The sequence below is a fragment of the Silene latifolia genome, chromosome 4 (assembly GCF_048544455.1).
Source record: "Silene latifolia isolate original U9 population chromosome 4, ASM4854445v1, whole genome shotgun sequence".
Lineage (NCBI taxonomy): Eukaryota > Viridiplantae > Streptophyta > Magnoliopsida > Caryophyllales > Caryophyllaceae > Silene > Silene latifolia.
Window position 1 is genome coordinate 14,438,913 of NC_133529.1, and position 25,793 is coordinate 14,464,705.

General features: G+C 36.3%; 3 protein-coding genes and 1 pseudogene across 6 annotated transcripts; 2 read left to right on the plus strand and 2 right to left on the minus strand.

Annotated features, from left to right (window-relative positions):
- Positions 1-1,761: 1,761 nt before the first annotated feature.
- Positions 1,762-12,494, minus strand: LOC141653061 (protein MODIFIER OF SNC1 1-like). Of its 4 annotated transcripts, XR_012547325.1 has the most exons (11): positions 12,125-12,466; positions 10,558-10,632; positions 9,517-9,606; positions 9,384-9,428; positions 8,894-9,266; positions 8,365-8,455; positions 6,969-7,043; positions 5,610-6,843; positions 5,083-5,311; positions 2,353-4,537; positions 1,762-2,267 (listed from the first exon to the last, which is right to left on the minus strand). XR_012547325.1 is itself a non-coding variant. In XM_074460701.1 (10 exons), the coding sequence occupies exons 2-10, from the start codon at positions 10,581-10,583 to the stop codon at positions 2,420-2,422; spliced, it is 4,281 nt and encodes a 1,426-aa protein (XP_074316802.1). In that variant the 5' UTR covers positions 10,584-10,632; positions 12,125-12,494; the 3' UTR covers positions 1,762-2,419. The 4 variants fall into 4 exon arrangements, 2 of the variants coding, with proteins under 2 accessions (XP_074316802.1, XP_074316803.1); XM_074460701.1 differs by having other exon boundaries at positions 1,762-4,537; positions 12,125-12,494; XM_074460702.1 differs by having other exon boundaries at positions 1,762-4,537; positions 8,735-9,266; positions 12,125-12,394.
- Positions 12,495-19,689: 7,195 nt separating this feature from the next.
- On the plus strand, positions 19,690-22,567 carry LOC141653062 (putative apyrase 7). The gene is made up of 2 exons (XM_074460703.1): positions 19,690-21,258; positions 21,869-22,567. Exons 1-2 carry the CDS (start codon positions 20,181-20,183, stop codon positions 22,384-22,386), a joined length of 1,596 nt encoding a protein of 531 aa, XP_074316804.1. The 5' UTR covers positions 19,690-20,180; the 3' UTR covers positions 22,387-22,567.
- Positions 22,568-22,848: 281 nt separating this feature from the next.
- On the minus strand, positions 22,849-24,222 carry LOC141653063 (uncharacterized). The gene is made up of 2 exons (XM_074460704.1): positions 23,896-24,222; positions 22,849-23,439 (listed from the first exon to the last, which is right to left on the minus strand). Exons 1-2 carry the CDS (start codon positions 24,093-24,095, stop codon positions 22,950-22,952), a joined length of 690 nt encoding a protein of 229 aa, XP_074316805.1. The 5' UTR covers positions 24,096-24,222; the 3' UTR covers positions 22,849-22,949.
- A 712-nt stretch (positions 24,223-24,934) lies between these two features.
- Positions 24,935-25,158, plus strand: LOC141654056 (U2 spliceosomal RNA; annotated as a pseudogene).
- The last annotated feature ends 635 nt before the right edge of the window (positions 25,159-25,793 follow it).

Below are 25,793 nucleotides of genomic sequence, written 5' to 3' on the forward strand. Positions count from 1 at the left end.
AAACAAGTCATGTTTTACAATCAAGTTCCTTGCGAGAGAGGAGAGAGTTATCACGTCATATCCTTTTAATTTTTCGTTCAAAAACATATAAAAATCAAATAATCAGTTTAATTTTCCGCTGCGTATTTTACAACATAAATCGAACAGTCCAACGTACTGTTCCAACTCTTAAAATCGAACAAATTTTACATCAAAGGACCTCACATGTTTAAAGTGTATTGAGATGAATATTCAATATAAATGTAACCATTTTTATATATAGAGAGAGAGAGAGAGGATAACATATGAATTTTACTTCATTCACTATCTTTATATATTGTCATATCCGTACATAATTAAAGAAAAGGAAAGAATGTTTATCACAAATTGACAATTAACTACTGCAAGAATTTGATCAATAATAAAATAGTTTATATAAGTTTGAACATAGGAGAATTCTATCTGCACAACTACACACTATCAATATACAAGGTGTTTTTAACTTTTTATATACTCCGTATGTAAACACTTTTTATATTATGACCCATGATAGATTCTCCTTTACTCAATAAAAAAGACAAACAAATGATTTGGATAATTGTTTGCCTTTGATTAAAATACTTCTTACAGAGAATAAAAAAGACAAACAATGATTCGGACAAAATGAGTATATTTTTAAGCAAAAAACAATTCTCTAATATTTAAAAATGTTTGTGATAAAATATGTTGAATATAATGTCATTACAGTTTTAATATGAATCATATATGTAAAAAAAATCTGTACCGATTATGATCATAGGTGTCCGATGCCAAACATTACATTATGCAAAATGGTCTACCCAAAAGAGTAATGAACACCGTGGAGTTCTCTAGTGAGTAACAATTCTTACACAGATTGACCAAATTATAGGTAGATATTCGTTATAAAATGTTTTCAAAGCAACAATTTCAAAATAAATATAAGAAATTATATTTTAATATTACCGGCCAACGGCCGGGCTTAAAATCTAGTTATATCTTAACTATAAATTTGAACATGTATCGTAAATGATAAAGTAACAATAGTTATTGGAACATGTATTATAAATAAAGTTAAAAAATTAAAAGATAGATTTGCCGAGTGGTGATTGGAACATGTATCATAAATAATTATATGATTTAGACACCAACACAATTATATTTCATATAAAATAAAGTTAAAATGAAAGATAGATTTGCCTAGTAGTGACCGACCACCGAAATTATAGTTAAATCATAATTTGGAGACTAATTGCTAGATAGGGTAGATTTGATGCAAGAAAAGCCTCCACTTATGAGGTACGAAACCCGGTGTTCCGCTACTTTCTAAGGATGTTTAGCGACATTCCAATTGGCGGATACAAGTCTCACCATAAGGTGGGAACGGTGGTCCTACAATGCCTAATGGGAATGGTTGAATTCGAACCCGAATTTCCGGAACCAAGGGCACCCGCAAACTTGATGCATACCCACACAGTGGCTACACCCACCCAAACACCCACGCGGGTTGAACTTAAAGACCCACCAAATTACCTTTCTTCTCTGAAGAACTAGTGGGTTGTATTTAAGCATTAAATACCTTCTAATTTGGGTATTAATTTAAGAACCAAGAACTAAATTACACATTAACCAATACAATTAATGCATATATTAAGAATTTATTTCTCTTTTGGTTTCTTAAATACAACCCAGTGAGTTGTATTTATCACCCTTTTTAAAAATATTGTTCTTGAATATTTAACATATATATATACAACTCTCAAATACAACTCCGCAAAGCGGTATCGAAACGTTAAACCGTTCAATTAACTCGTAGAAATGATACAAATACATTTAGCAAAGGGCTTCAGGGTTTAGACAATTAGAGTTCACTAGTTTAGACAATATTTTATTTATAGTATTATATCCTATTTTTTTTTGTTATGGTATGATCATAAAACTAAAAGAGTCAAAAGTGTATGAATAAGCGGGACGGAGATGGGTAAGGAAAGGCATAAGCGAAGAGGGGATATGCGGGCGAGGTGGGGATGGGTTGGGGTGTGTAGGGCGGGTATACCCGCACCCACCCCACGACCCACGGCTGATGACATTTTTGATTACCACCTCGCCTCACCACCCATCAAATCATTAACCGCATGGGTGCTAGGCGAGACCCACCAAAAATTCCGCCTCAGTGACATCCCTACCTAGCTTAGAGGACGAATAAACATTCCCTAAACATCTCCCAGCTCCACTGCTCCAGGTATGCGAAATGAAATATACTCTGCAGTCTGGGGAAAAAATTACCAGTCAGTCGTTGAACTGTCACCGTAAAACAGATTGCATTATCGGCCGAGACAAAATGAAGACATTGACCTCGATCTCTGAAGCCACAAAATCAGCTAACAAGAATGACAAGAGCATATGTTCTTTCCATCATTCATTAATCATTACCACTCTGCCTCCCATAAAAGTTTCCCCTGCCACGTCTTGAGTGTCCCCTTTCTCTGAACTGCTGACCTCCTTGTTGACTTCCGATTTGGGGCTCACGATCATCGCTGTTGTATGATGGCCCCACAGCCTGATACTCGTTATGTGAGTTCTGCCTTTGTCTCCCTCGGTTGGCAGACGAGTAATGTTGCTTGGTTTCTGGTGCCGTGGCGCTCCATTCTCCACGAGACTCATGTACCCGGTTGACTCGGCCGCCATAATTTGAGTTCTTGCGGTAACCTGACAAAGGTCGCTGCTCATTGCGCCTGTCTTCAATCTCAGATTCCAAAACCTGATTAGAGGGGTGTGGGCCCCCTTTAACATGTGGACCTCTGTTTTCTTTATGGCTCATATCTTGCATTGAGTTTTCTTCAGATCCTGGTCTTTGATCTATGGCAGCAAACAGACTGTGTTCTGGTTGAGAATGCGCAATACTACCTGAACCAATGTCAGGTTTCGAACTTTCTTGTTGATTATGGGGTACATATACCTGAGATTTGGGCTGCCAATGGGCTGCAGAACGATCTACGACTGCTCTATTCTGTTTCGAGGACTGCGTCTTCTCTATATGGGATCTCTCAGAACCAATATGTGAATTATTCAAGCCAACATTAGAATTCTTGTGCTCGAAACTCTGGGAATTACCACTGCTATTCTGCCCTTTGAAGGGATGTCGTTTCCCCCTTCCTGAGGGAAATTGACCCTTGGTGCTGGTAAAGGCAGCAGATGATTTGGTAGTAGAATCATTTACGCTACTCTGTCCATCAGATGTAAAGGCTTCTGGTTCTTTCATAGGTAGCTCAGTAGGTCTGTTTGGTGGGTCCGTCATCATAGATTCATGGATGTGTTTTGATTCTGCAGAAACACGCTGACGCCATGATCCTTGGCCCCTACCATGTCTATTATCAAAACCTTGGGAATCTTTTTCTCTTCCTCCATTTCCTGCAGAAGAATCTATTGGAGCTTGCGCAATAGTCAAATGATCAACTGGTAGAGATGGATGTTGTTGAATGTTTCCTTGTTGGGCCAACTCTTTGGCTACCCCAGGCTTAGGAACATATCGTTCCATCTCAGCCCTTTTAGATTTAAAGCTACTCTGAGACATGCTTTCTCCTGCTGACGACGCTACAGGTTCGACAGGCTTTTGAGTGGTTTGAGCAGGGACCTTGACTTTGTTAACTGCGCACACTGGAGCCCAGACAACAGCGTCATTACTCTGAGCTTTTTCTGATAATTTATTACCCTGCGAACTTCTTGCATTTCGAGAATGCTGGCCCTTCCAGGCATTGTTGACCCTACCATGAACGTCAGATAAATGACTTCCTGGTGGCTGAGCGGGTTGTTTGGAATAAGCACGTAAATCAGAAGTATTATCCTCCACACTTGCAGAACTAACTCGACCAAGATCAGAATTATTTTGCTGAGAAACAGTTGATGGATTAGCATTCAATGAGGCTTCCACCTTTGGCTTGTTCTTCCCACTTTTGTTATTCCTTCTTTTTTGAGGAGCAGATGAATCAGAAACACGAGGTATTTCAGGTAGCTCTTTTCGAGATCCTCCATCACCTTTACTGCCAACAGTAACTTCGTGAATTGCATTTCCACTGTTGCGATCGGAAACATCTTGACCTACATCGGTTAATTTTTGGGTTAGATTCTTCTCATGGACATTTTGCCTCGACTTGTAACCAGCTCGCTTATGCTTTGAGATGTCATCAACTGGAGCTGCAGTTCTGTCACTAGGAGCATCCTCAAAATCAACCTTAGCAGTAGGATCCACAACTTTGATGTCTATCGGAGCAGTTTCGTCAGAAACACCTGAGTTTGGTCGAGCAATTGAATTTGCCTTCAAATCAGATTGGTCTTTAGAATCACCAGGAGTCAGTGGCACTGCAGAACAAGTTTGACCAATTTGTTTCTGATTTGGAGCTTCTGGAACATGGGTAGCACTACGCCTATTCAACTCTTCAAGTTTGGCAAGTGCCTTCGCCTTCTGCTCTCTTATTCGTTCCTCCTCTTCTTTTTGCAACTGGATAGCACGTTGCTTGGCTATCTCCCTCATTTTAGCTCGCTGAAAGATATAACAGTAAATTAGATATTTGAAACACTGGTCAAGCATTTGAAGCAAAAACACGATTCTCACACAGGAACCAACATTATATTATATGATATGTCTTAGGCCCCGGGACATTAAAAAACTAGTTTCTTGTTTTTTGCACAATTTACACATTACTATGGTTAAAAAGAATAGAAAAAAATTGTTAAAAGCTTTGTAAAATTATATAGGTAGAATATGAAAACACTTTCCAGTTTTCTATTGAGCCAAAGATTCATTACTCTTAGGTTCTGGGTTATGATAGATTCATTACTCTATTGTGAAGTAATAGTCATTCGATGTAGTTATCGACGCAATTTTCATCTTGGGTCATTCGGAAACAGTTTTTTTTGTGTTGCTAACACGGGTAAGACTGTGTACATCCGACCCATCCTTAACCCGCAATTTGCGGAAGCCATTGAGCACTGGGCTAATGTTGTTGTTGAATGTAAAAAAAGCTGATGTGGAAAAAAAACTTTGTAGATCTGTCACTGTTCTCAACTTCTCATACAGAAACGCACCTGAGTATCACTAGAATCCCGACTAGATATAGCAGGTTCCCCATCACCCTTCATCTCAATATTAGTCCTAGACACTCCGACATCTTCCAAATGATCATTAGTTAAGTTGGAACCAGCTGATTGAATTGAATGAGACTGAGATTTTCTTCCCCATCTAGAGACTTCCTGCCCATCAAAGTTTCCACTGCCATGAGGATGCCCTCTATTTTGTCCTCCTTGAATAGCACTCCTGAGAAATCCAGCAGGCAACAGAAAAATAAGTACGCTCTCCTTCTTATATCAAGCTTCTTTCTTGACTCTTTGGGGTCAAACTTCAAAGTTTAAAAATGATGATCATAAATATGTTTAAAAATATAAAAAATTTAATTCTTGCAGAAATTATTTTTTTGACAAAGATTGTGGTATACTCCGTAATATATAAGCAAAAAGTTAATCAAATAGTTGTCTTTCAAAATCATGCAAAGTTGAATGGAACTTTAATTTTAAGGAGGTAGAACGTAAAGATGAGCACGTAAAAACAGACATACCTGGGGCCAGCAGCCCTGATAGATTCACCACTTTTCTCACTTGCAATTAAATTGGTATCGCGAGAAACCAGGACAGGAACCCCAGTGGGATAGTGCCTTTCCAAAACAACACCAGTATCTGCCTCATGCAGAGATTGACGAGTCCGGGCATCAACCATCTGTACAATCTCAGTCGGCTCCTCCCCATTAAAAGCATTTCCACCAGAGGAGCGGGCCTTAGCATTTAAACCCTCTATCTTTTGCATCAACGAATGATCTCTAGAAGTGGCTTGATCATCTGTGATAGGCCGTGTACCAGATTTTTCCACATTGAAAACGCTCTCAGAAAACATGGGATTGGTAGAGTTGCTAGAACGGTATCTATTATCAAAAGGCCGAGAAGGCACTTCATCTTTCACTGCATTTTTACCATTACCAGAATCATCACGATTTTTGTAATCGTCTCCCCAGGCATTCTCCTGCAACGGTGCGTTTGATAAGATCCCCTTCTCACGATTTGATACATCATTAATCACTCTGCGACCCGACTTTTCCTTGTCATTCTGATATTCACCATCATTTTCTTTCACCAAAACTTTGTCATTTCCACGAGGATCGTGTGGAAGATCAGGATCGACTTGGCCTGGCCTTCTACCTTCAAATGATCTAGGATGAGAGTTGTTAAGATCATGGGCATTCTGGTTTGAAGGTCTATTGCAAATGGGTCCAGCAGGCATTCCAATAAATGGCAAATCTCGTTCATTAGGGTTGCAGAATCCCATTTGAGGTCGGTAATAACCCTCGAAAGGTAAGGGTCCAGGATAAAATCCTGGTCTCATGGGCAAACCTGGACGCATGAAAGACTCCTGTAAATGTGGCCTATACATATCTGGATTCTGTGGGTGATGTCCATGATGCCCAACCCCAGGAGGAATTGGCTGACAGTTGGCTAAACCAGGAGCTGGAACCTGAGAACGATAATAAGGAAATGGCTCCATATGAAAACCTCCAGGAGAAACTGGGCCACCATACGGAGGGGGTCCGTGAGGTCCTCTATACCAAACGCCACCTGGAGGATGATTAGCTAAAGGAGCACCACGCCAAGAATCATAATGTGGAGGACCAATATTAGGATTCTGATATGGATAAGGATCTCCATGCCATCTTTCCATGCTAGGTCGAGGTCCATCTTCGACAAATGGAGGAGGATTTTTCCTCCAGGAATAATCTCTAATATCTGAATCACTTGTATCCTCTGAGAAAGATAGAACAGAGAGGTTGAATTGTGAAGGCTTTGTTAAACAAAACAAGGATTTACAGAAGATCAAGTTAAAAGAAAGCAAGTAATGCGAAGAAAAAAATTGGGGATCTACTACACACCATGGGCGATCACCATACTGTCTGGCATGGATTTAGCTCCGTCAGAAGACGAACCTGGCCTTCCATGAGAAGCATCTGTCGAAGGCAGATAACCATTTTAATCAACTGTATCATACCCTCTCAGAAATCATTTCAGAAATACTACTAATCAACCAAGATTAAGAAACACAATATCAGTATCAAACACCCTTAAAATGAAGAAAAAGGTTCGCACAGAAACATGTAGGACCTGACAATCTAACGATGACTTTGAGATAGAATGCCTCTGTATTTATGATGCATACGCTACCAAAAACTGAGATGCGGAGAAAAAACACAGAAAAAGGCTATTAATGACATCCTCAATATCTGCCAAAGGCATTAGGAGCAAAAAAATAATTTAGGCCATACTTCTACCATTCATCATCAAACCATTATAATTTTTGTAGTTAGTGAGAGGGGTTTCAAACAAAGACGATGAGTGAACTTTATAAGTAATCCAATCTCAAAAAAAGCCACCTCTGAGGCTCTAAAAGTCTAACCCCTTATTAGCACTACCGGATCAACCACCTCACTCCTGACCCGGCGCCTCTTCCTCACAACCTTTGAAACCCTCATTTCCTCACCGACCTTTCTCCTCCTCACCCTGACTCAGGAAGTATAGGAGGGAGGAGGAGGGAGAGGAGTGGTTATGGTAGGGGAATGGGTGAGTGTGAGGAGAGGTTAGATGGAATGGTTGATGCTAGAGTCGAATGGGACACCAAGGCATCTACGGTAATCAAAGAATGACAGTGGTCGGAGTAGATAAAATGAATTCGGTTAAGATGGATCCAGTGGCTAGCGGGGAGGAGAGAGACTGAGAGGGCTGATGTTTGGAGGAGATAGAACTTTGGGAGGTTAGCTAAAACGAGTACGGTCAGTGGTTAATGAATTCGGTATATGACAAGTTGGGTTTAGTCGTGATAATTTTAGTGCTCAGGCAGTTATTGGAAGTACTTGATAATTTTGCACTGTAAAAGTCTTACCATAACAGAAAACAATGAAATTGGAATAGTGAAACTTCCATACAAGAATTATGGAAAGACGTAGTGAAATAGAGGGAGTAACATGGTCTAAACTTGACCAGAGGACACGACTCGCGTGCGGACTTCTGTTGGATAAAAAAACAATAATCATTCTAAGATAGACAAAGAATCATGCTCTTAGAGAGTCCTATGTCTAAAATTTATTTTTGGTTTATACAGCTAAAGACTAAAATAGAGAGTAACCCACCTACTTAAGCAAAGAGAGGCAAATACGATACGATAATAAGAGGAAAACATAAGCTATTTCTATAAAAATAAGGCTTGAAAGGATAAATCTACATGCCACGAGATCGGAATGAGAAGGATTAAGGGCAATGATAAAGCATACGCACCCGTGGGTTCCAATTTCATTTTAGACTCGTCTTTTTCTGTCCCAAGAGTTGGGAAATTTCCTGAGCTCAAGGAAAACCCTTCGTTAACTCCCTGCACACATACAACCAAAAAACAATGGTAAAAAATATTAATAAGAAAACCAAATAGCATCAAGAGCACCAAGCCACCAATAAATGGGCGGCAAACGCTAAAAACCAGCCCCATCTTGGGCCAAAAATAGCACCAATCTTCGATTAGGGCCGAGATAGAGGCTTACTAGCAGTTATTCATTGTAAACTATTTATTCTTTCCAATGAAGTAGCCAGCCCAGCAGAACATGGGGCAAAGAATGCGACAAAATTTTAGGTTAGGGGAGTGATAACGGCTTACAAGACTTGCTCCCCACCCAGCCACCTGGGCTAACAATTGTGGCCCATCCTAATCCTACCATAAATCTTCCCCTGGATTATAAGTTTAAGATCACATAAAAAAAATATTATTATTATTATTATTAAATAGACAGCTCATGATCGGCTAATATGGCCATACCATTCGCTCAGAAGACGCAGTTGCACCTCGGGCTACAGAACCTTCTAGTGAATGATCAGCAAACCTCGATAACTGTGCACTACCAGGTCTAGTATCAGCGCTGTGAGGGCGTAAAGATGTCAAAGATGTATTGTTGGAGCCCAGAACCCCTGAAGCTGACGAAGGCCTCGAATTTGGACCCCATGCAATGACATTTGAATCATGGTCTTTCTCACTGCCAGCAGTTGATGGCCGGGTGCCACCACCAGACAAAGGACGTCCAGCTAAATGGCTAGGCGAAGAGCTACCACCGTCTGTACTGGATGAGAGTGCTGAGGTAGCCCAGGCATTTGAACTGCCAGATGACGGTCTGCTACCCCAACTAAGAGTTCCCCTGAATTTGAATCATACCATCAGCTACTTCAAAGTTCAAACTCATTGATAAATGTTGAAAATGACAACACCCCAAACAACGAAATCAGAAATGGTGTACATTACATATAATACTTACTTGGGAACAATTTCTACGTTGGGGTCCAAACCATGATTCTCCAATCTTGAACACACAAAGTTCAAAACGTATGATTTAAAAAGAGCAAGTACATCAATGAATGCTAAAAGATAATAGACCAAGATACAGTTACCTTTGACTAGGTAGATTTAAAGGTTTAGGAACAGCTACTTTAGCCACTTTGCCCAAGACAGTCATACCACCTCTTCTTTTGGAAGCCCATCTGTGAAATTAACAATAGGCAAGGAAGATAATGATGTTCTAAAGCATGTATTTGAGAAACTACATGGTAGTGATGGTCCAACATAAATATCTTAAAAAAAATATATCATGATTGAATATGAGGGAAATGTTGAAAAATAAAGAACTTTATCCCCATTAAGTAAAGGTAAAACTGCTTAAAGCTTTAAATGATATAGACGTATTCACAAGTCATGCAAAAAAGCTCACAGAATGAGTTCCCATGAAGCTGAACACAGACACAATTAATCAAAAATTTACACAGCAACCGACATTAAAGCTGGAGATACATAACCTAGTTATTTTAGCAACTCAGAAGCAAGCCAACCTATAAGCTTCCACAACACAACATATAAAGAACATGGTGACAAAATGTTATACTCCCTCCGTACCACACCAGGTAACACTTACTATAAATGGACATACCACACCAAAGGTAACATTCCTTATTTGGCCCACAACATTACCAAGTTATCCTTATACCTATTTGATATTTACACAAAATGTCATTACATACCCCACCTACCAACCCACAATTAAACTCACAATTACATACCCCACCTATTATTTCCCTCTTTACCCTTACTTTTTCCGCCTTTTCTTAAATACTCCATTTTTCCCTACGTTACCTTTGGTGTGGTACGGAGGGAGTATATGACACAAAAATATCCAAAAACAGGATGTGATCCAGCTCACCGAACCACGAAATTCATATCAAAACAAGAATTGAAGTAAGGAAAGGAAAACTCAACTTACTAAACAAGAAAAAAAATCACAAATGAGAACTGTTGTCAACCATCGAGACAATCAAATCAGAGACATAAAATGCAGCACCTCGGACCATTCAATCCACGACATTCATAAATTGAACTATAAAATTGATGCTTCACCGATCATGTTATAACTGCAAAAAAAAAAAGAAATTTCTGGATACCTTTGCTCTGCCATACTTGAAGTCATAGCTGGATGCCAGTTGCAAGGTCATTCAAGCTATCATAACCTGGACAAACTATGAGAAAATACACACAAAGCAGATAAAATGTAAGGCTTCTTTGTGGCCAGCTGAGACCTAGGGAAGTAGGGACGAGATCATTAATCAAGAATAAGAAACATGCAGCATGATACCAGATTACCAATTAAGCAGTAGAATACTTTTATTAGAAAAGCAGCACTCAACACAACATCCATCTGAAACCCAAATAATTGTACTAAATCTGATTTACAATGATACAAAGTAACCGAGTTATACATGCTTTGAAGGTTACCACAACTGCATTTTAAAGCAGTACATATTTATGGAACAACGACTGATATCAAGTGAAGACGGCCGATTCTAAGATCTAAGATCAGCCGGGATTTAGTAGTCGGCCACTACTCAAAAGATACCTTGGCCAGCCACAAAAGATTTCTACCTTAAGAAGAATTAGAGGGCAAGATTCTGAAGCATCAACTTGCCTAACTTATGTCAATGGGATATGGCAAAATACCAGCTTACTTCCTTCACTCTCTTATCCCATCACACCTTTGGTTTACAGCAGCACACATGAAATGCCGCACTAGTGGCTCTCATTCGCAAAGAAAATACATAAAACTTCGCAGCCCAGTCTTCCTCCAACCAAAATTTCTAAACCCATAGTGAAAAATACTGCCACTAGATTACTAAGATAAACACACAATTCTATTAATCTTACCCCCAAGAAGCAATAAAACTAAGCAAATACAACTCTCCTTCTCCTCAAACACCTTTGTTCCAATCATACAAAAATCAAAATACCAACAACTTTTTGAACATTCCAATTGCTGCTATCCCATAAATCATCTTGGCTATACAGTACTGTCAACTTGTCAAGTGGTCGAAAATTCTAAATTTCCTACCTCCTAAACTATCACCAAAACTGCTACTCCGTGTTATGAACATTCCACAGTAATCACCATTTGCTACGAAAAAGCATACAATTTCACTCCCACGCTATTACCAACACTGCTGATTTTACGTCTATACGACACATCCTGCGCTAGAATTTACCTTTATCCAAACTAACCCCCTTGAATACAAACTTTAGCCCAAGACCTACCCCCTTTTGCATCACCCAAGATATTCCCAATATTACACACTTCCAGCATCACTCTACTATTTACCAGCAATCCAAAATATCTACCCACAACGAAATTATAGTCAAAGTTTCGGAACTTTCCACTTTCCTATCTCCCAAAATATTGCCAAAGTTGATCACTTCATCAAAATCAAAATTTTAGAATCCATCAAATGAATAAAATTCATCAAATGCAATAATCAATTAAAAAAAATCTCCATCAAATGCAAAACTATTGAGCTTTAATTCGGGGTCGACTAACATGAATCATAATTCAAACCGTTTATCAATGTGCCAAACAATGTAAACTACTACAGTACAGAATGTCGTAAAATCATCAGAAAAAATCACAGGTATACACATAATCTTCAGCAAACAGTAAATTAACTAAATATGTAAATCAATCACCTTATTTTGTTCTTTCGACGTGGATAATTCTCTCTATAAAAATGATCTTCGAAAAAAAAATCAAAAACCCTAATTGAAATCAAAATGACAAATATGTTCGACAAAAGGTGAATAAAAGTAGAATTAAAGCGGAAAATTGATAGACGATGAAAAAAATGGGAAAGATTTCAGGCGGAAGACAAATTGAGAAACCCTAGAATAAAAGAATTGGGGGAAAATGGGAGACGTAGAAAAGGGACAAAGTTAACTTTCTTCAGTTTTCAACTTTTCACCCTTTTGATTTTTTCTGGTTGGTTTTTTCATACCGGATTTTGTTCGGTTTCGGATAAGATTGGTTTTAACAATATGAACTACTTCAAAAGTTGATAATCTATGTATTTATGTATAAAATAATAAAACAATAATCATTTTTTTTCCCTCCAAAACTTCACTTCCACATTTAACATAGATTTTATGTACCAACAAAAAAAAAATATTTAACATAGATTTTAGGATTCCTTAAAAATACGTCCATTAACCACTAACTAAATAGCCTAATATATAACATTTCTTTTATGTTGTTAACCTAAGATTTATATAACCATATTTTATTGTTGTTTTTACTAATTTCTCTATATTTGAAGGTCTCCATAATATCATAATTAGTTTTAGAATTTTGTGGTTTTTAAAAAAAAAATCCATATCCTATATAGTATATACAATTGTTTGGCATGAATTTAAAATTTTCAAGCATCATGTTTTTACTCGATTAGACAATATTGTTTAATCATGCAATTTAGATAATCGTTAGTCTCAAAGTCATTCCTTTTACGTTTTTAAACCGGTGTGAATAGCTATTTGCTAAACTGGCCAGTCATGTTGGAGTGTTCATAACTTTCAATCTAACTATCTATACGAATTAATAAAACAATAACAATTGTCATAGTATTTTCTTGATTAATTTAATTTTTTTTTTACTATGAACTTAATATTTTGTTGCCGATCTTCGATTATCATGTTATTATAACATCTCCCCTTTTCTTGCACGAGTAAATTGAGTAATCTAACAAATAACAAATTGTATTTGAGAAGCATTGGGTAAATGACTTTAGAGAAGGTCTCACAATAAATTTATTATGAGCTTATTTTATAATTATAGTAAAAAACAGTACCATGGGCAATAAAACAGGCGAAAACATGGTTAAAAATAAATTGAGTACACTTATCATAAGAATATGTACAAAGTTAAAGAGTCGTTTCAAGTCATGATAAACAATATAATTATATAATGGTCATGAAAACGAATAAATGAGTACAATGTTATATCAAAATAACTTATTTAGAGACTATCTTCGATCTCCCTCAAATTTCTTTATTTGTTAATACAATTTATAGGAAAGAAATTTGATTATGAGTAGGTTGTCATTGTTTACACATTAATAACGGATTAAAGGGTATGAAATAGAGAGTTTTGATTGGATGTATATTTAACATTAGCGAACATGAATAGGGGGTCTACACTTTAGAGTGTCAACTGTCAAGGGTCTAATTCTCAATCACAAATTATATTATGATATGGTACTCTAATATGATGGGAAAAAATAAAAGTGACCATTTTATGGTAAAAATTTAGCTTTTGATATTAAAAGTTACCACTATTTTGTTATTGACAGTGACTACTTAAAAAAAAATCATTTTTACACAAAATATTCAATATTTCTTATAAATTGGTCACTTTTATCACTCTACATTCTACTTACATTGATAAAAGTGACCAATTTCTTATTTCTTATAAATAATAAAACACAAACCATAAATATCTTTTTAAATTTTCCGCCTAAGGCTCTGTTTGGCAAAACTACCTGAAAAGGTAGCTGAAAACTGAAAAGCTAACTGAAACTCAAAAAGGCAACTCATAAGGTAGCTGAAAATTAGGAGCTGATAAGGTAACTGATTATATAAAAATGTGTTTGGCAAACTAGCTGAAAAGGTAGCTGATTTTGGTAAAATGACGTAAAAGGATATGAAAATTATTTAATATTATAGAATAAAGGGGTAAAAAATGGAAAATAAGTCATTTCAGGTACCTGATTTCTCAAATGCTACCTGAGGTAGCATTTCATTTCAGGTACCTTATTTGACCAAATAAGCTACTTACCAAACACTTGCAAAAAAATCAGGTAACTGAAATTTTGATCAAATAAGTTACTTTGGTCAAATAAGTTATCTGAAGTGTCGTGTCAAACGGAGCCTAAATACTCACCTCATACTAAACACAATTTTACCAAAATCCATTAGCCCAATCATCAAATGGCCCATAATGATCATCAAATTTAGATCTACTAACTCATACACGACTGACTAATATTGACTATGAAATGAGTCCACCATGTTAACAAAAATGAACCTCAAATTGATTTTCAAATTGATTTAATTAGTACCAATTTCTAGCAGACAAATATTGAATACCCTGTAACTAAAAAATAAATTCAACTTAGTTTATGACTTTTGGATGTGTGCATCAAAAGATACGAGACACGAGTAATGTTATGGGACATGTATATAGACCAAATATGTTTCATGATTAACGGGTCGTAAAATAATTTGAAAAGCTCAAAGAGGTTTTAGTATGGTCATTTACATATACTGATTAATACTGTATATCAAATAGAAAATAATTTATAGAGATATCATAATGTGTAACTCATAAACATTCTTTCCTTTTATGCCAAGTTTTCAAGTGTATATGTTAATTGATATTGTTTTGACTTAATTCGTAATTCTACTTTTTATTTTGTCCTCATTTCAATTTTAATTTTTGTGCAAACATTTCAAAACTTATCCTATATGATAAAATTTGTCGATATTTGAAATTTTAACATAGGTGTAAACATGTTGGCATATGCATGCTCTAATAAAAGATACGAGATGCGACGGGGTGCAAGCATGATATACAACAAGAGTGTAACTATGTTTTTACAATTAATACTCCCTTAATACTAATGTTATTTTGAAAAAAAAAAATAACATTATAATTTAAATGTGTAGATTATACTGTTATAGAATATTGTAATTGTAATTGTCAAATATATAATTTCCATGTAACATATGAGAAATCAATTACCTCAAATAAGAAACCAAAACAATGTTGTAAATCGAAGAATTTACGAAAAGTTTTATATATAGAATCTATACACGCCCGTGCAACTTTACACGGGTCCTAAACTAGTTTTAGTAGGAAAATAGTAAACCTCTCATTTTAATCAAGAGATTAATCAATTCTCCGGACTAAGTTTGGTTTCTTGGGATATGGTCACCAATGAAAAAGATAAGAGGCCTAAGGCTTCGTTTCATGAGTCAAGTTAATGTCGTATTGTCGTCTTTATGGCGAAGTTGGGTTGGATAATGCTAACTTAATCGGATTTGATTTGGACTCGTGTGTTATGTCATAAATATTGCAAGGGACGATACAATGTTGATATGATCAAATTTCAAAGCTAAGCGCGAGCTCAAATACATGTGGAGGTCGTCAACATCCTTAAAAAAGGTACAAGATCGTCGATCCGAAATGGCAAAAGTACTATGTTTTGGAAGCGTAATTGGTCTACAAATTTACCGTTTTGAACAATTTACATCCTTATCTATTCTGCCTTATCTTATTGAGGCAAAGGTGAATGATATGTGGGATAATTCGGAGGCTTAAAATGGGAAGTGTCCGCAGAATTTGTTTTCAGCGAGATTCTGCAAAAAAAAATTACTTTTTGTAAGGCTTTATCCAAGATACGAGAATTGGTCATCACCGGGAGGACTTTTCTCTATTAAATCTACTATAAGGATTATTCCTGATACGCCAATGCGACTTTTCGTGTATTTACTCGTACACGATCGAATTATGTCTAATATTAATCGCGCCAAACACGGTTTCACTTACGATCCTTGCTCGGAGGTGTGTGGAGACATCAAGGAGTCATCGTTGCACATTCTTCGTGATTGTGATATGACAAATAAGGTTTCGATTTTTTTCTATTTAAACTCTTTTTTCCCGATTTTAATGGTATTCGGGATTGAGTGATTATGAACTTGACAGGAGTCCACGACAATCGAATGCTAATCTAACGATTTCACAGGTATAATTTTGTGTATCTATTACGAGAATTGAGTGCAAGTTAATTTAGGGTTTTCGTGTCATTTTAAAGTCCGCTGAATTGATTATATTTTGTCAGTTACAAAGTTAATTTTGGATCATCAAGCATCACTTGGTATGAGGCTGTTCTTTTGTACTAAAATTTTAAAATTAAATTTAAATAGGATCATGTTCAATTGAAATGAAGTAAAGTAAAATGAAAAATAAATTATTCAAAAAGGTGTCTTGCTTGTGGCGGCTTCTTAAAAGAGACTTATCAAAGGCCAGAGCCTCTCTCTACTTCCCTATTTGTCTCGGGTCTCTTTAAAGTGACGGATTTTAACCGTCACAAAGTGAAGTATACTACTCCGTAGTAAATTAAATAGGTCTTATGCCATGTTCTTTTGGACAGAAATAAGGATGGCAATGGGTGGGATATGTATGGGGTGGAGGCATATCCATATCCATATCCATTTAATTTATGGTCATCCATATCCCACCCTCATCCATTTAATATTTTTTCATCCATCCATATCCATATCCACCGGGTGAAGCGGATACCCGTTGGATATTTTCACAGCTTATAAAATTTAAAGTAATATATCGTAAAAAAATGTGGCGATAAAATTAAAAGGCATACATAATTCAAGTAACAATATGTGTTGCAATAGCAACCCAATATATATCCAATAACAAAGTGACTTTGCAAAGCAAGTGACCATACAAATACGTCACGCCAACTACAAAGAAACCACCAACGCATTATATTATTGATTAAACTAACAAAAGTAAATTACTTTGATTAGTGAAAATAACAATATCCACATAAACACAAGTTTTACATTTCCTAAATAACAGTATGATATATAAAATTGTGATACCCCGAGTAAATTTCTATTATTTACTATATTTAAGTAATTCTTTGTTAGAAAAGAGAAAGGATTTTTATCAATATGAGGTCGAGAAAGTACCCAAAAAGAAACAGATCTCACCCGAAGGGATATATTGACCTGTAAAATTCGAAAGACGTAATAACCTAGTATAGATAAGACCCAAGAATAAGAATAAAATAGTTCGGTTGGAATCCGACTCAATAATAACTTCACTCGTAGAATTTTTACTAGACCTATCAAAAAGAAAATAACCCGTAAAATAAAATATCTAGATATTTAATAAAATTTAGAGTAAATTATCAATAACTCCCTTTTAAAATACACTTTTTAAAATTTACTCCCTTTTAAAAAAAAAGTTTAAAAATTACACCCATAATATTGCAAAAATTTAGAAATTGCTCCCAAACCCCTACTTTTACATTTTTATGACAAAAATACCCCTTATTTTATTTCTTATATGACGAGTACGGTGGTGAAGTTTGGCGGAGGATTGTCGTGGTTAGTCGTGGAGTCCTTGAGTGGTTGAAGGGTGGGCATAGTTGTAAACTTGTAATGGAGTTGGGTAATAATATGAAAAAATTAAGGGGTATTTTTGTCATAAAAATGCAAATATATGGGTTTGGTAGCAATTTTTAAATTTTTACAATATTTTGGGTGTAATTTTTAAACTTTTTTTTAAAAGGTAGTAAGTTTTAAAAAGTGTATTTTAAAAGGGAGTTATTGATAATTTACTCTAAAATTTAATATATAATATAACCCGTAAAAAAAGGTGTGGTTAAAGACTTACCACGTGCATTTCTACCTAGGATAGGCATGATTGACTTGATTGCATTTGGTGAAAACATTCACCACGTAGCATTTGCTAGTAAGTGTTAACCGACTTTCGAAAACTATAAATAGGATGCCTCATTCATAGTTCATACCCATGACACAACGAAAATGATCAATGCTATTTTGTATAGATAAATGGTGGCAAGCAATTTATGAGATGATATATTAAAGGTATATTTCCTATCCCTTCAACTTAAGTTAATATAATGAGTAAGTATATTATCGTTATAATTACTTAACTGATATTATAATTTATAATGTACGTGAATTATTGTTTATGTGATAAAGTTATGTTATACTTGTATAATTTTCGTAATCTGGTACGTGAGATATGACATTGATACTGCTTGTGTTAATAATTGACGTTATAATGCTCACATGATAATGTTAATGTTAAAATATCGTCGCTAAGATGTACATTTGGCCAATGTATCATCCGGGGACATTATTATTGAAAGGGACCGGACCACATTATTATTTTATCCCGTGTACATGGACGTGAGCTCTAAAGTGGGCTCGACATGGGGCTCGGCAATTGGCTCCGCCTCGTTATATCCGGATAAAAAGAAAAAAAAAGAGAAAAAAAAAGAAAAAGAAAAAAAGAGAAAAAAAAAAAGAAAAAGAAAAAAAGAGAAAAAGAGGAAAAAGATGGTTATCCTGTGTACACGGAGGAGGGCATAGCCTAAGGGAGTCTCGGCTCCGTAATGTGACCCTGTTCAATAATAATGACCCAAATTATATTAATTTGAGTTGGAGGTTATGGGAAATATACTCAACCTGTGGTTGGTTGACCCTTATTTTATTAATCTTTTTCAGGTACAGGAAACAGGGAAGGGCATGAGTGAGGTTGACGAAAGAAAATAGAATGAGAATAATGTATCATAATCTTATCAATAAGACTTGTTACTAGTTATTTGGTTGTACTAAAGAATAATGTAAGCCTTGTATTTCTCTGTATTGGGGAAATACGGCGGTAACGCTCTGTAATTTCCGCTGCTATTAATAAAATATACCATTTTGTACTCCTGTTGTTTACGGGGCGTTACAAAAATTAAGTAAAATTTCTGATAAAAAAATATACTTTTGAGGGGAAATCATTAATTATCTAAATGATTATTAACTTAATAAAAAATTACTTATAAATATTAATTTAGGATATCCACAGGGTGATTAAGCGGGTGAGAGACGATAATCCATATCCCACTCTAAATTCACCCATATCCATATCCTATCCTAAATTCGAAAAAAATTCATCATCCATATCCCACCCATTTAATTTCGGGTGGATGGATATCCACAGGGTAAGGGTGGGACTGCCATCTCTAGACAGAAACAGATTTAAACTTAATCGAATTTGTAGGATTTGAACAGAATTGAACTTATAGATATGAACAGAACTCAACTGAACTTATATGATTTGAACTAAACTAATAGGATATGACCATTTATGAACTGAACTTATAAGATTTGAAGCAAACTTAAATTGAGTGATTTAAGTCTAAAAGAACTACTTCCTCCATTCAACTCCACTCTACCACGTTGGTTTTTATACACTATTTACAAATGATCATTCAATTGCAATTTTCTCTCACTACGTAGCTAATTATGTTTACCGTGTAAAATAAACGTTGACAAACGTGAAAAAGCAAAGTGCTAGAGTGAAGTTGAATGGAGGAAATAGGTTTTAAGGAGCCGAACAAACTTAATCGAACTAGAAGTTGAATCGGAGTATCGGACGTACGCTCACGTACCGAATGTCCAAAAGCATTACGCAACTAGATAGATCACACTGTAGAAGTGCTCGACTACTGCTACTGCTCGACTTTCCAGCTGAGAGAGATCCATCTAATCACTCTCAGAAAATATTAGAGACAAATAAATCATAATTATCTCTCCCATAATTCCAGATTTCCAGGTGCGTGGTTTTCAGAATTTACTGTACACTTTCATTTAACCAATTAATTTCAATTACGCAAGAATTAAGGTCAATCAATGTGAGCTATATTTCCGCAATATCAATTCTTTTGAGCAATCTTGATAAATTCAAGGATGACCCTTTACGTGTATCATCAAATGAAAACTTGGGTCATGGTTTGATTTTAATTTAATGATCTGGGTTGCTTTTAATTTCAGTAAAAAGGGGGATTGTTACTTGTTACAGTAGTGTTTCTGTGTGAAATTGCATGATAAATTGCAGAACTTTGATGATTTTGATGTCATTTATACGATTATGGAACCACAATCCCCATCAAAATCCAAACTTTCTGTAGTGGGGTGGTTCAAATTGTATAGAATTGTGAAATGCTGCTTGTTTTTCGGGTTTATCGTAGCGATTTTGGTAATTTGTGGGGTTATTTTGCATAGATTTGGTATAATAGGGAAAGGTAAGGTATATTTTACTGTGGTTGTGGATTGTGGGAGTACTGGTACTAGGGTGAATGTTTATCAGTGGATGACTAGTGTCGTGAGAAATGGGGATTTGCCAGTTTTGTTGCACTCTTATCCTGATGAATTGATGAAGAAACATGTTTGGAATAATGGTTGTCAGTACCATTGTATTCAAACCGAGCCGGGTTTGGACAAATTTGTTGGTAATTATTCGCAAGTGAAGGCGTCTTTGGAGCCGTTGATTCATTGGGCTGAGGGATTAGTGCCGCGTGAGATACGTGGTAGTACACCAATTTTCGTTTTAGCTACTGCAGGATTAAGGAGGATTCCACTGGAGGAATCAAAGTCAGTTTTAGATGATGTCGAATGTGTGGTTAAGGAGCATTCTTTTAAGTGGAAGAGAGATTGGATAAAGGTGTTGAGTGGGAGAGAAGAAGCATATTATGGTTGGGTTGCTTTAAATTATAAGATGGGTTATCTTAAGAATGCATCGAGATTGCCTACTTTGGGTCTTCTCGATTTGGGAGGGTCTTCGTTGCAAGTAGTTGTTGAAACAGATGACATTAGAGATGATAATCACCTTTTGGTGTCGAAAATTGGTCCTGCTGAACATCAACTAATGGCTTACTCACTGCCTGCATTTGGTTTGAATCAGGCCTTTGATAGATCAGTTAATCAGGTGAAGTTGTTGGAGAAGGACGATAGTTCCGAAGTTAAACATCCATGTCTTGGCTCTATGTATGTCTCAAATTATTCCTGCAGTAGTTGTTCTGGGCCAGATTCGTTGGTGCATTTAATTGGAGACCCTAATTGGGAGCGATGCAAAATACTTGCACATGGTGCAGCTATGAATTCAAGCATTTCGGATTGGTCTGACCAAGAAGTTCTGTCAAGCTGTCGAAGAAACTCGGCTAATGAGGGTGAGTATACAATGAACTGGTATTTATTTTGGTATCATGCATAACCTATGTATTGTTGTGCTTCACCTTCCAAGACTTATACCATGCAGTGCTTTCTTTATCATGTTACCCGAGTTATTTTTGATGTTGTGCCATAGTTAAAACACCGCATACGCTATGACTTTCGTGGTCAAATGATCTTACAAAATTGCTACTTGTATGATTATGGAGCCATAGTTAAAAGCCCGCATACGCTATGGCGTTCACCATACTTGATCTCTTACATAGGAGTACATTCTCCGAATTTATGATTGTGCTTGTTATCTCTGTATCTCTATTAGACATATTGAACAGTGATATCCAACACCTATAGTTTGAGGAGACTATATATACTATAAGCGCTTTTGAATCATGAGTGCGGACTTAAAATCATGAGATCCTTGACGGCTGTGTGGTTTCAAGAGTAACATGGCTTGGAATTAAAAAAAAAAAAACTTGCACCTAGCTTGGTCTTTTAACTAAGATCTTCTGTGTTTGTTTGAGTTATCTTTCGAGTGGAGTAAACATTTTCATTTTTAGTTATCCGAACAGTGATGGGGATGGTTCTACGTTCTGACTCTGCGTTTTGCAGGCAAGAATGCTCTCAACCTTTTCATTGGCACGAACCCTGGTGTGCGCTACCATGCTTTATCTGGATTCTTTGTTATATACACAATGTTAAATTTGACAGCAAAAGCCAATTTGACTAATATTTGGGATAAAGCTGAGCATCTATGTTCAAGCACATGGGCCGATCCAAGCAATGTCTCACGCAGCCAATACTGTTTCAAGGTGCTCTACTTGGCATCTCTTATTGATAAAGGTTTATGCTTGGGCAGTGCTGATATCATTTTCGGCCCCGGAGATATATCGTGGACATTAGGAGCTTCCTTAGTTAAAGGAGAGCATATATGGAAGACCGGCAGTGGACTAACAACATCACAATATTTGGAGCTTGTATCATCTCCCATATTTCTATTCATTATACTGTCAGTTCTGCTTTTAGTCGTTTACTATAGTCAGATTAAGCTGCCTATGCCTCGAAAGAGAACCGACATTGTTGGACTGCCTCTGCCTTCCTATACTCAGTCGAACCATCGACCACTTTAGTTTCCAAGAGAAATTCTAGTACTTTTCCTCCCCCCTCACAAACAGCATTATGTACATTGAAGAAATTCATTCATTGATTTGTTATATATTTTTATTGTGAGCTTAGCTGTACGAAAACTGCAATTGCAATTTTTGAATATAAGTCGGATATTATGAAATTATATTGTGAATTTGGGATGAAGTTGCATGTTCTCCATGTTTCGAAAAAGGAGAAATTTCATTTGGTGGTGTTGGCTACGGAATTTTTTTTTCCGTGCCTACAGCTTTCACAAATCCTTGACGGATTTCCCGCACTGGTGAGTTAAAATGTAACAGAATCGAATCAAATTTAATAGGTCTCGCCAAAGTAAATCCTGTGAAGTACCGAAGCCTCGAGCATCAAAATGCCACCAGTGTATCCACAATAAAATGACAATGAAGCTAAGGTTAAAAAAAAAAAAAAAAAAAAAAAACAGCCGTATATTTCGAAACTCAATTTCCATTCAAACTGTGAATGCAGTACAAACATCTTTCTCATCAGAAATACAAGAGGAAACTTTCATGATATGTGATCAGTATAAGCTTCAGAAGGAAGAAACTACGCCAATTAATGCATGCTCTTCATATAAGGTGGTTCCACTGGATCGACAATCAGCTGATTCCGAGCCATCAATATTGACCCAGACTTCATTAACACGTCTGATGACCCTGAATGGGGAATCATACTGCGCAATAGAATACGCATGTATACTGTCAGATGAGGTTAAGTTCGCCCAAGGTGACTTTGCCAAGCTGGCAGCCAATTTCTCAGCCTCTTCCACAACATTCCTGTCCCTTGCAAAACCAGAGAACTTTCTGACTGCAACACAGTGTCCTGGCAACGATACAGGCTTTATATTCAGTTCTGGAAGTGGGAGTGGTGGATCGCCTTGGAACTTTACTGGTAAGTAGAAGCGAACAGAATAGGCTGACGAGTTTAAAGGTCCAGCTCCCGGAATAATACTGGTTAGTACAGGTTTTGTCATTGGAATCCTGGAATTGTTCAGGTTGGCACCTTGGATGTATTGAAACAACCTGTGTAATCAATAATCAATAAACATTAAAAAATGAAATCATCAAAAAGTCGACAAATTCTCTCGAAGTCCGATTACAAAACTTCAATCTGGCTACGTTTAAACACTAGATTAGAATCAACTGGTACGAAGTTGATTTAGCTTAAACCGCAGGTCTCAAGAATGATTGTTAGGTAATGCAACAATTTTATAACTCAAGGAGCGGTGCACGCGTTAGAAAAACCGTCATTAAAATCCTCAAGAAATTTGTTTCTGGCTCTTATTGCCTCGCTAGATTTTTGAAATCGACTTTTACAACGCTAATCAATACAATAAATAAAATTAACACTCAACAAAACGAGAATATTTCATATGATTACGCATTTACCGATCAAATAACTGCAGAATATACGTAAAACACACCGCTAGACTAGTGGACTGTCATACATAATAATTATTGGTTGTACAATTGTAGTACCTGTGGAAGCCGAATTTGGTGGCTTGATGAAAGGAGCGATGGTTAACTCGGGCAGACATCCAAACGGAATCGTTGTAAAACCTGACATCAAAGTCTGAGTCAGTGTGAATCGTTGTGTACTCGGGGGACTCGGTTGCTTGACTCAGTGTGAACAAGTTTACTGCCATCATCAGAATCATCATCTTCCATAATATCTCCATCTGTTTTCTTTTTCTCTCTATTTTCTGGAAAATGTTTTAGTAATTTTGTTTTGTTTAGCCCAAATATTGCGGATCAACTTCTTTAATCGGATCCGTTTTAAGCAGTTGTGTATTTTAAGGTACTAATGACCGTCATTTTGCCCAAAAGAACAGGATCTTAGTAGATCAGGTTATTACCATATTAGATCGTTTTGGATGATCTTAGTAGATCAGGTTATTACCATATTAGATCGTTTTGGATTAGCCTGGGTAGTAGAGTAGTTGTGAAGATTTTTGTACTGTTGTCATTTGGGTATTGGGTCATTTCGACACTGAATCAATTTTGAGGTGTACTTTTAGGATTGACCCTATTGAGTTGGGTAAATCATATACCAAAAATCCGAGAACAGTGATACTGAGGATGATTTCTTTTAGAGTTGGTCTCTTTTCAGGCTGATCATTTTGGTCTGAAATAATAAGATGAAGTTTTGTAACCATTTGACCGCCATTGAGCATTTATGAAAAACAAGTTATCATGCAACATTGGCTGAACCATTGTGGTTACATTTAATCATAAAATGGTCACAAAATCCCATCTTATTGTTACAGGCCAAAATGGACCATCTCAAACAAGAATTTGTTTTTCTTTTAAATGGGGTATTATACATTTAGGATAAGTTTGAGCCAACTAAATTGTTGCCGATAATTTGTCACAGGCCAAAATATGATCATCGACTTGATCATGATGTAAATACAAAAATATCAGTAAAGTCTCCCAATATAATATCCCACATCGAAGAAAGACCGCACCTGAACTGGAGAAAGGATATAAAAACAGAAGCTGGGCTTCTACTCAAATCCTACCTTTCTCGGCATTTTGGCTAAGATCAAGTATAGTATCTGTTCTTATCAGTGTAATATCTGGTAGGTGGTCTACATGTCCACCGAAAATGTTAAATTTATTTTTTAAGAGGGAAGGTCAATGTTAAATTTATTTTTTAAGAGGGAAGTTTCATTAAGGTAGCTTGCTACCTGGGCCTTCATGTGTTGCCTATGCGTTACACTATTGCACGACCTCTCTAATTCCAGTTCAATTTTTAAACCTTGTATTGAATTGCATTCCTGAATAATGTTGGTTAGCATAATAAATTAAAAATCCTGTAACTCTACCCGCCCTCTCTATGTTTAATTATATGCTTCGTTCCTCTTTTTAACTTGATGAAGGGCAAAATTGTAAAGTGAAATGAATATTAGGGGCGAGATGAGTAATATAGGGGCGATCTTTAGTAATTTTGATTGCATTTTCATAACTAATATATGTACTTGTTAATAATGATGATGTCTCTTGATGTAGGACTCATTGGGTGCTAGCATCAATCATGCCGGCAAAGAAGAAAGTTTTTTGGTTGGTCTCTATACATAATCAACCAAGCGAGACTTTTAAGCGCTTGATTAATAAGTAAGTTTATAATACTGATTTATTTATAATAACATTAAGTTTCAATTTTTATTTATAGCAAAAAGCTCATTTTTGCCCCTAAAAAAATGAGTTTCTGCCTCCTTTTTTTTTTTAAAAAAAAGGGCCTTTGAGAAGAGAAGAGCTAACGAGCAGGATCAACCCACGAAAGATTCGATGATGGCCCGATTTTATTACGATAACGAGGGTACGTGCTCAAATACAATACATTAAGTGCTAAAATCATTTTTAATACTAATACA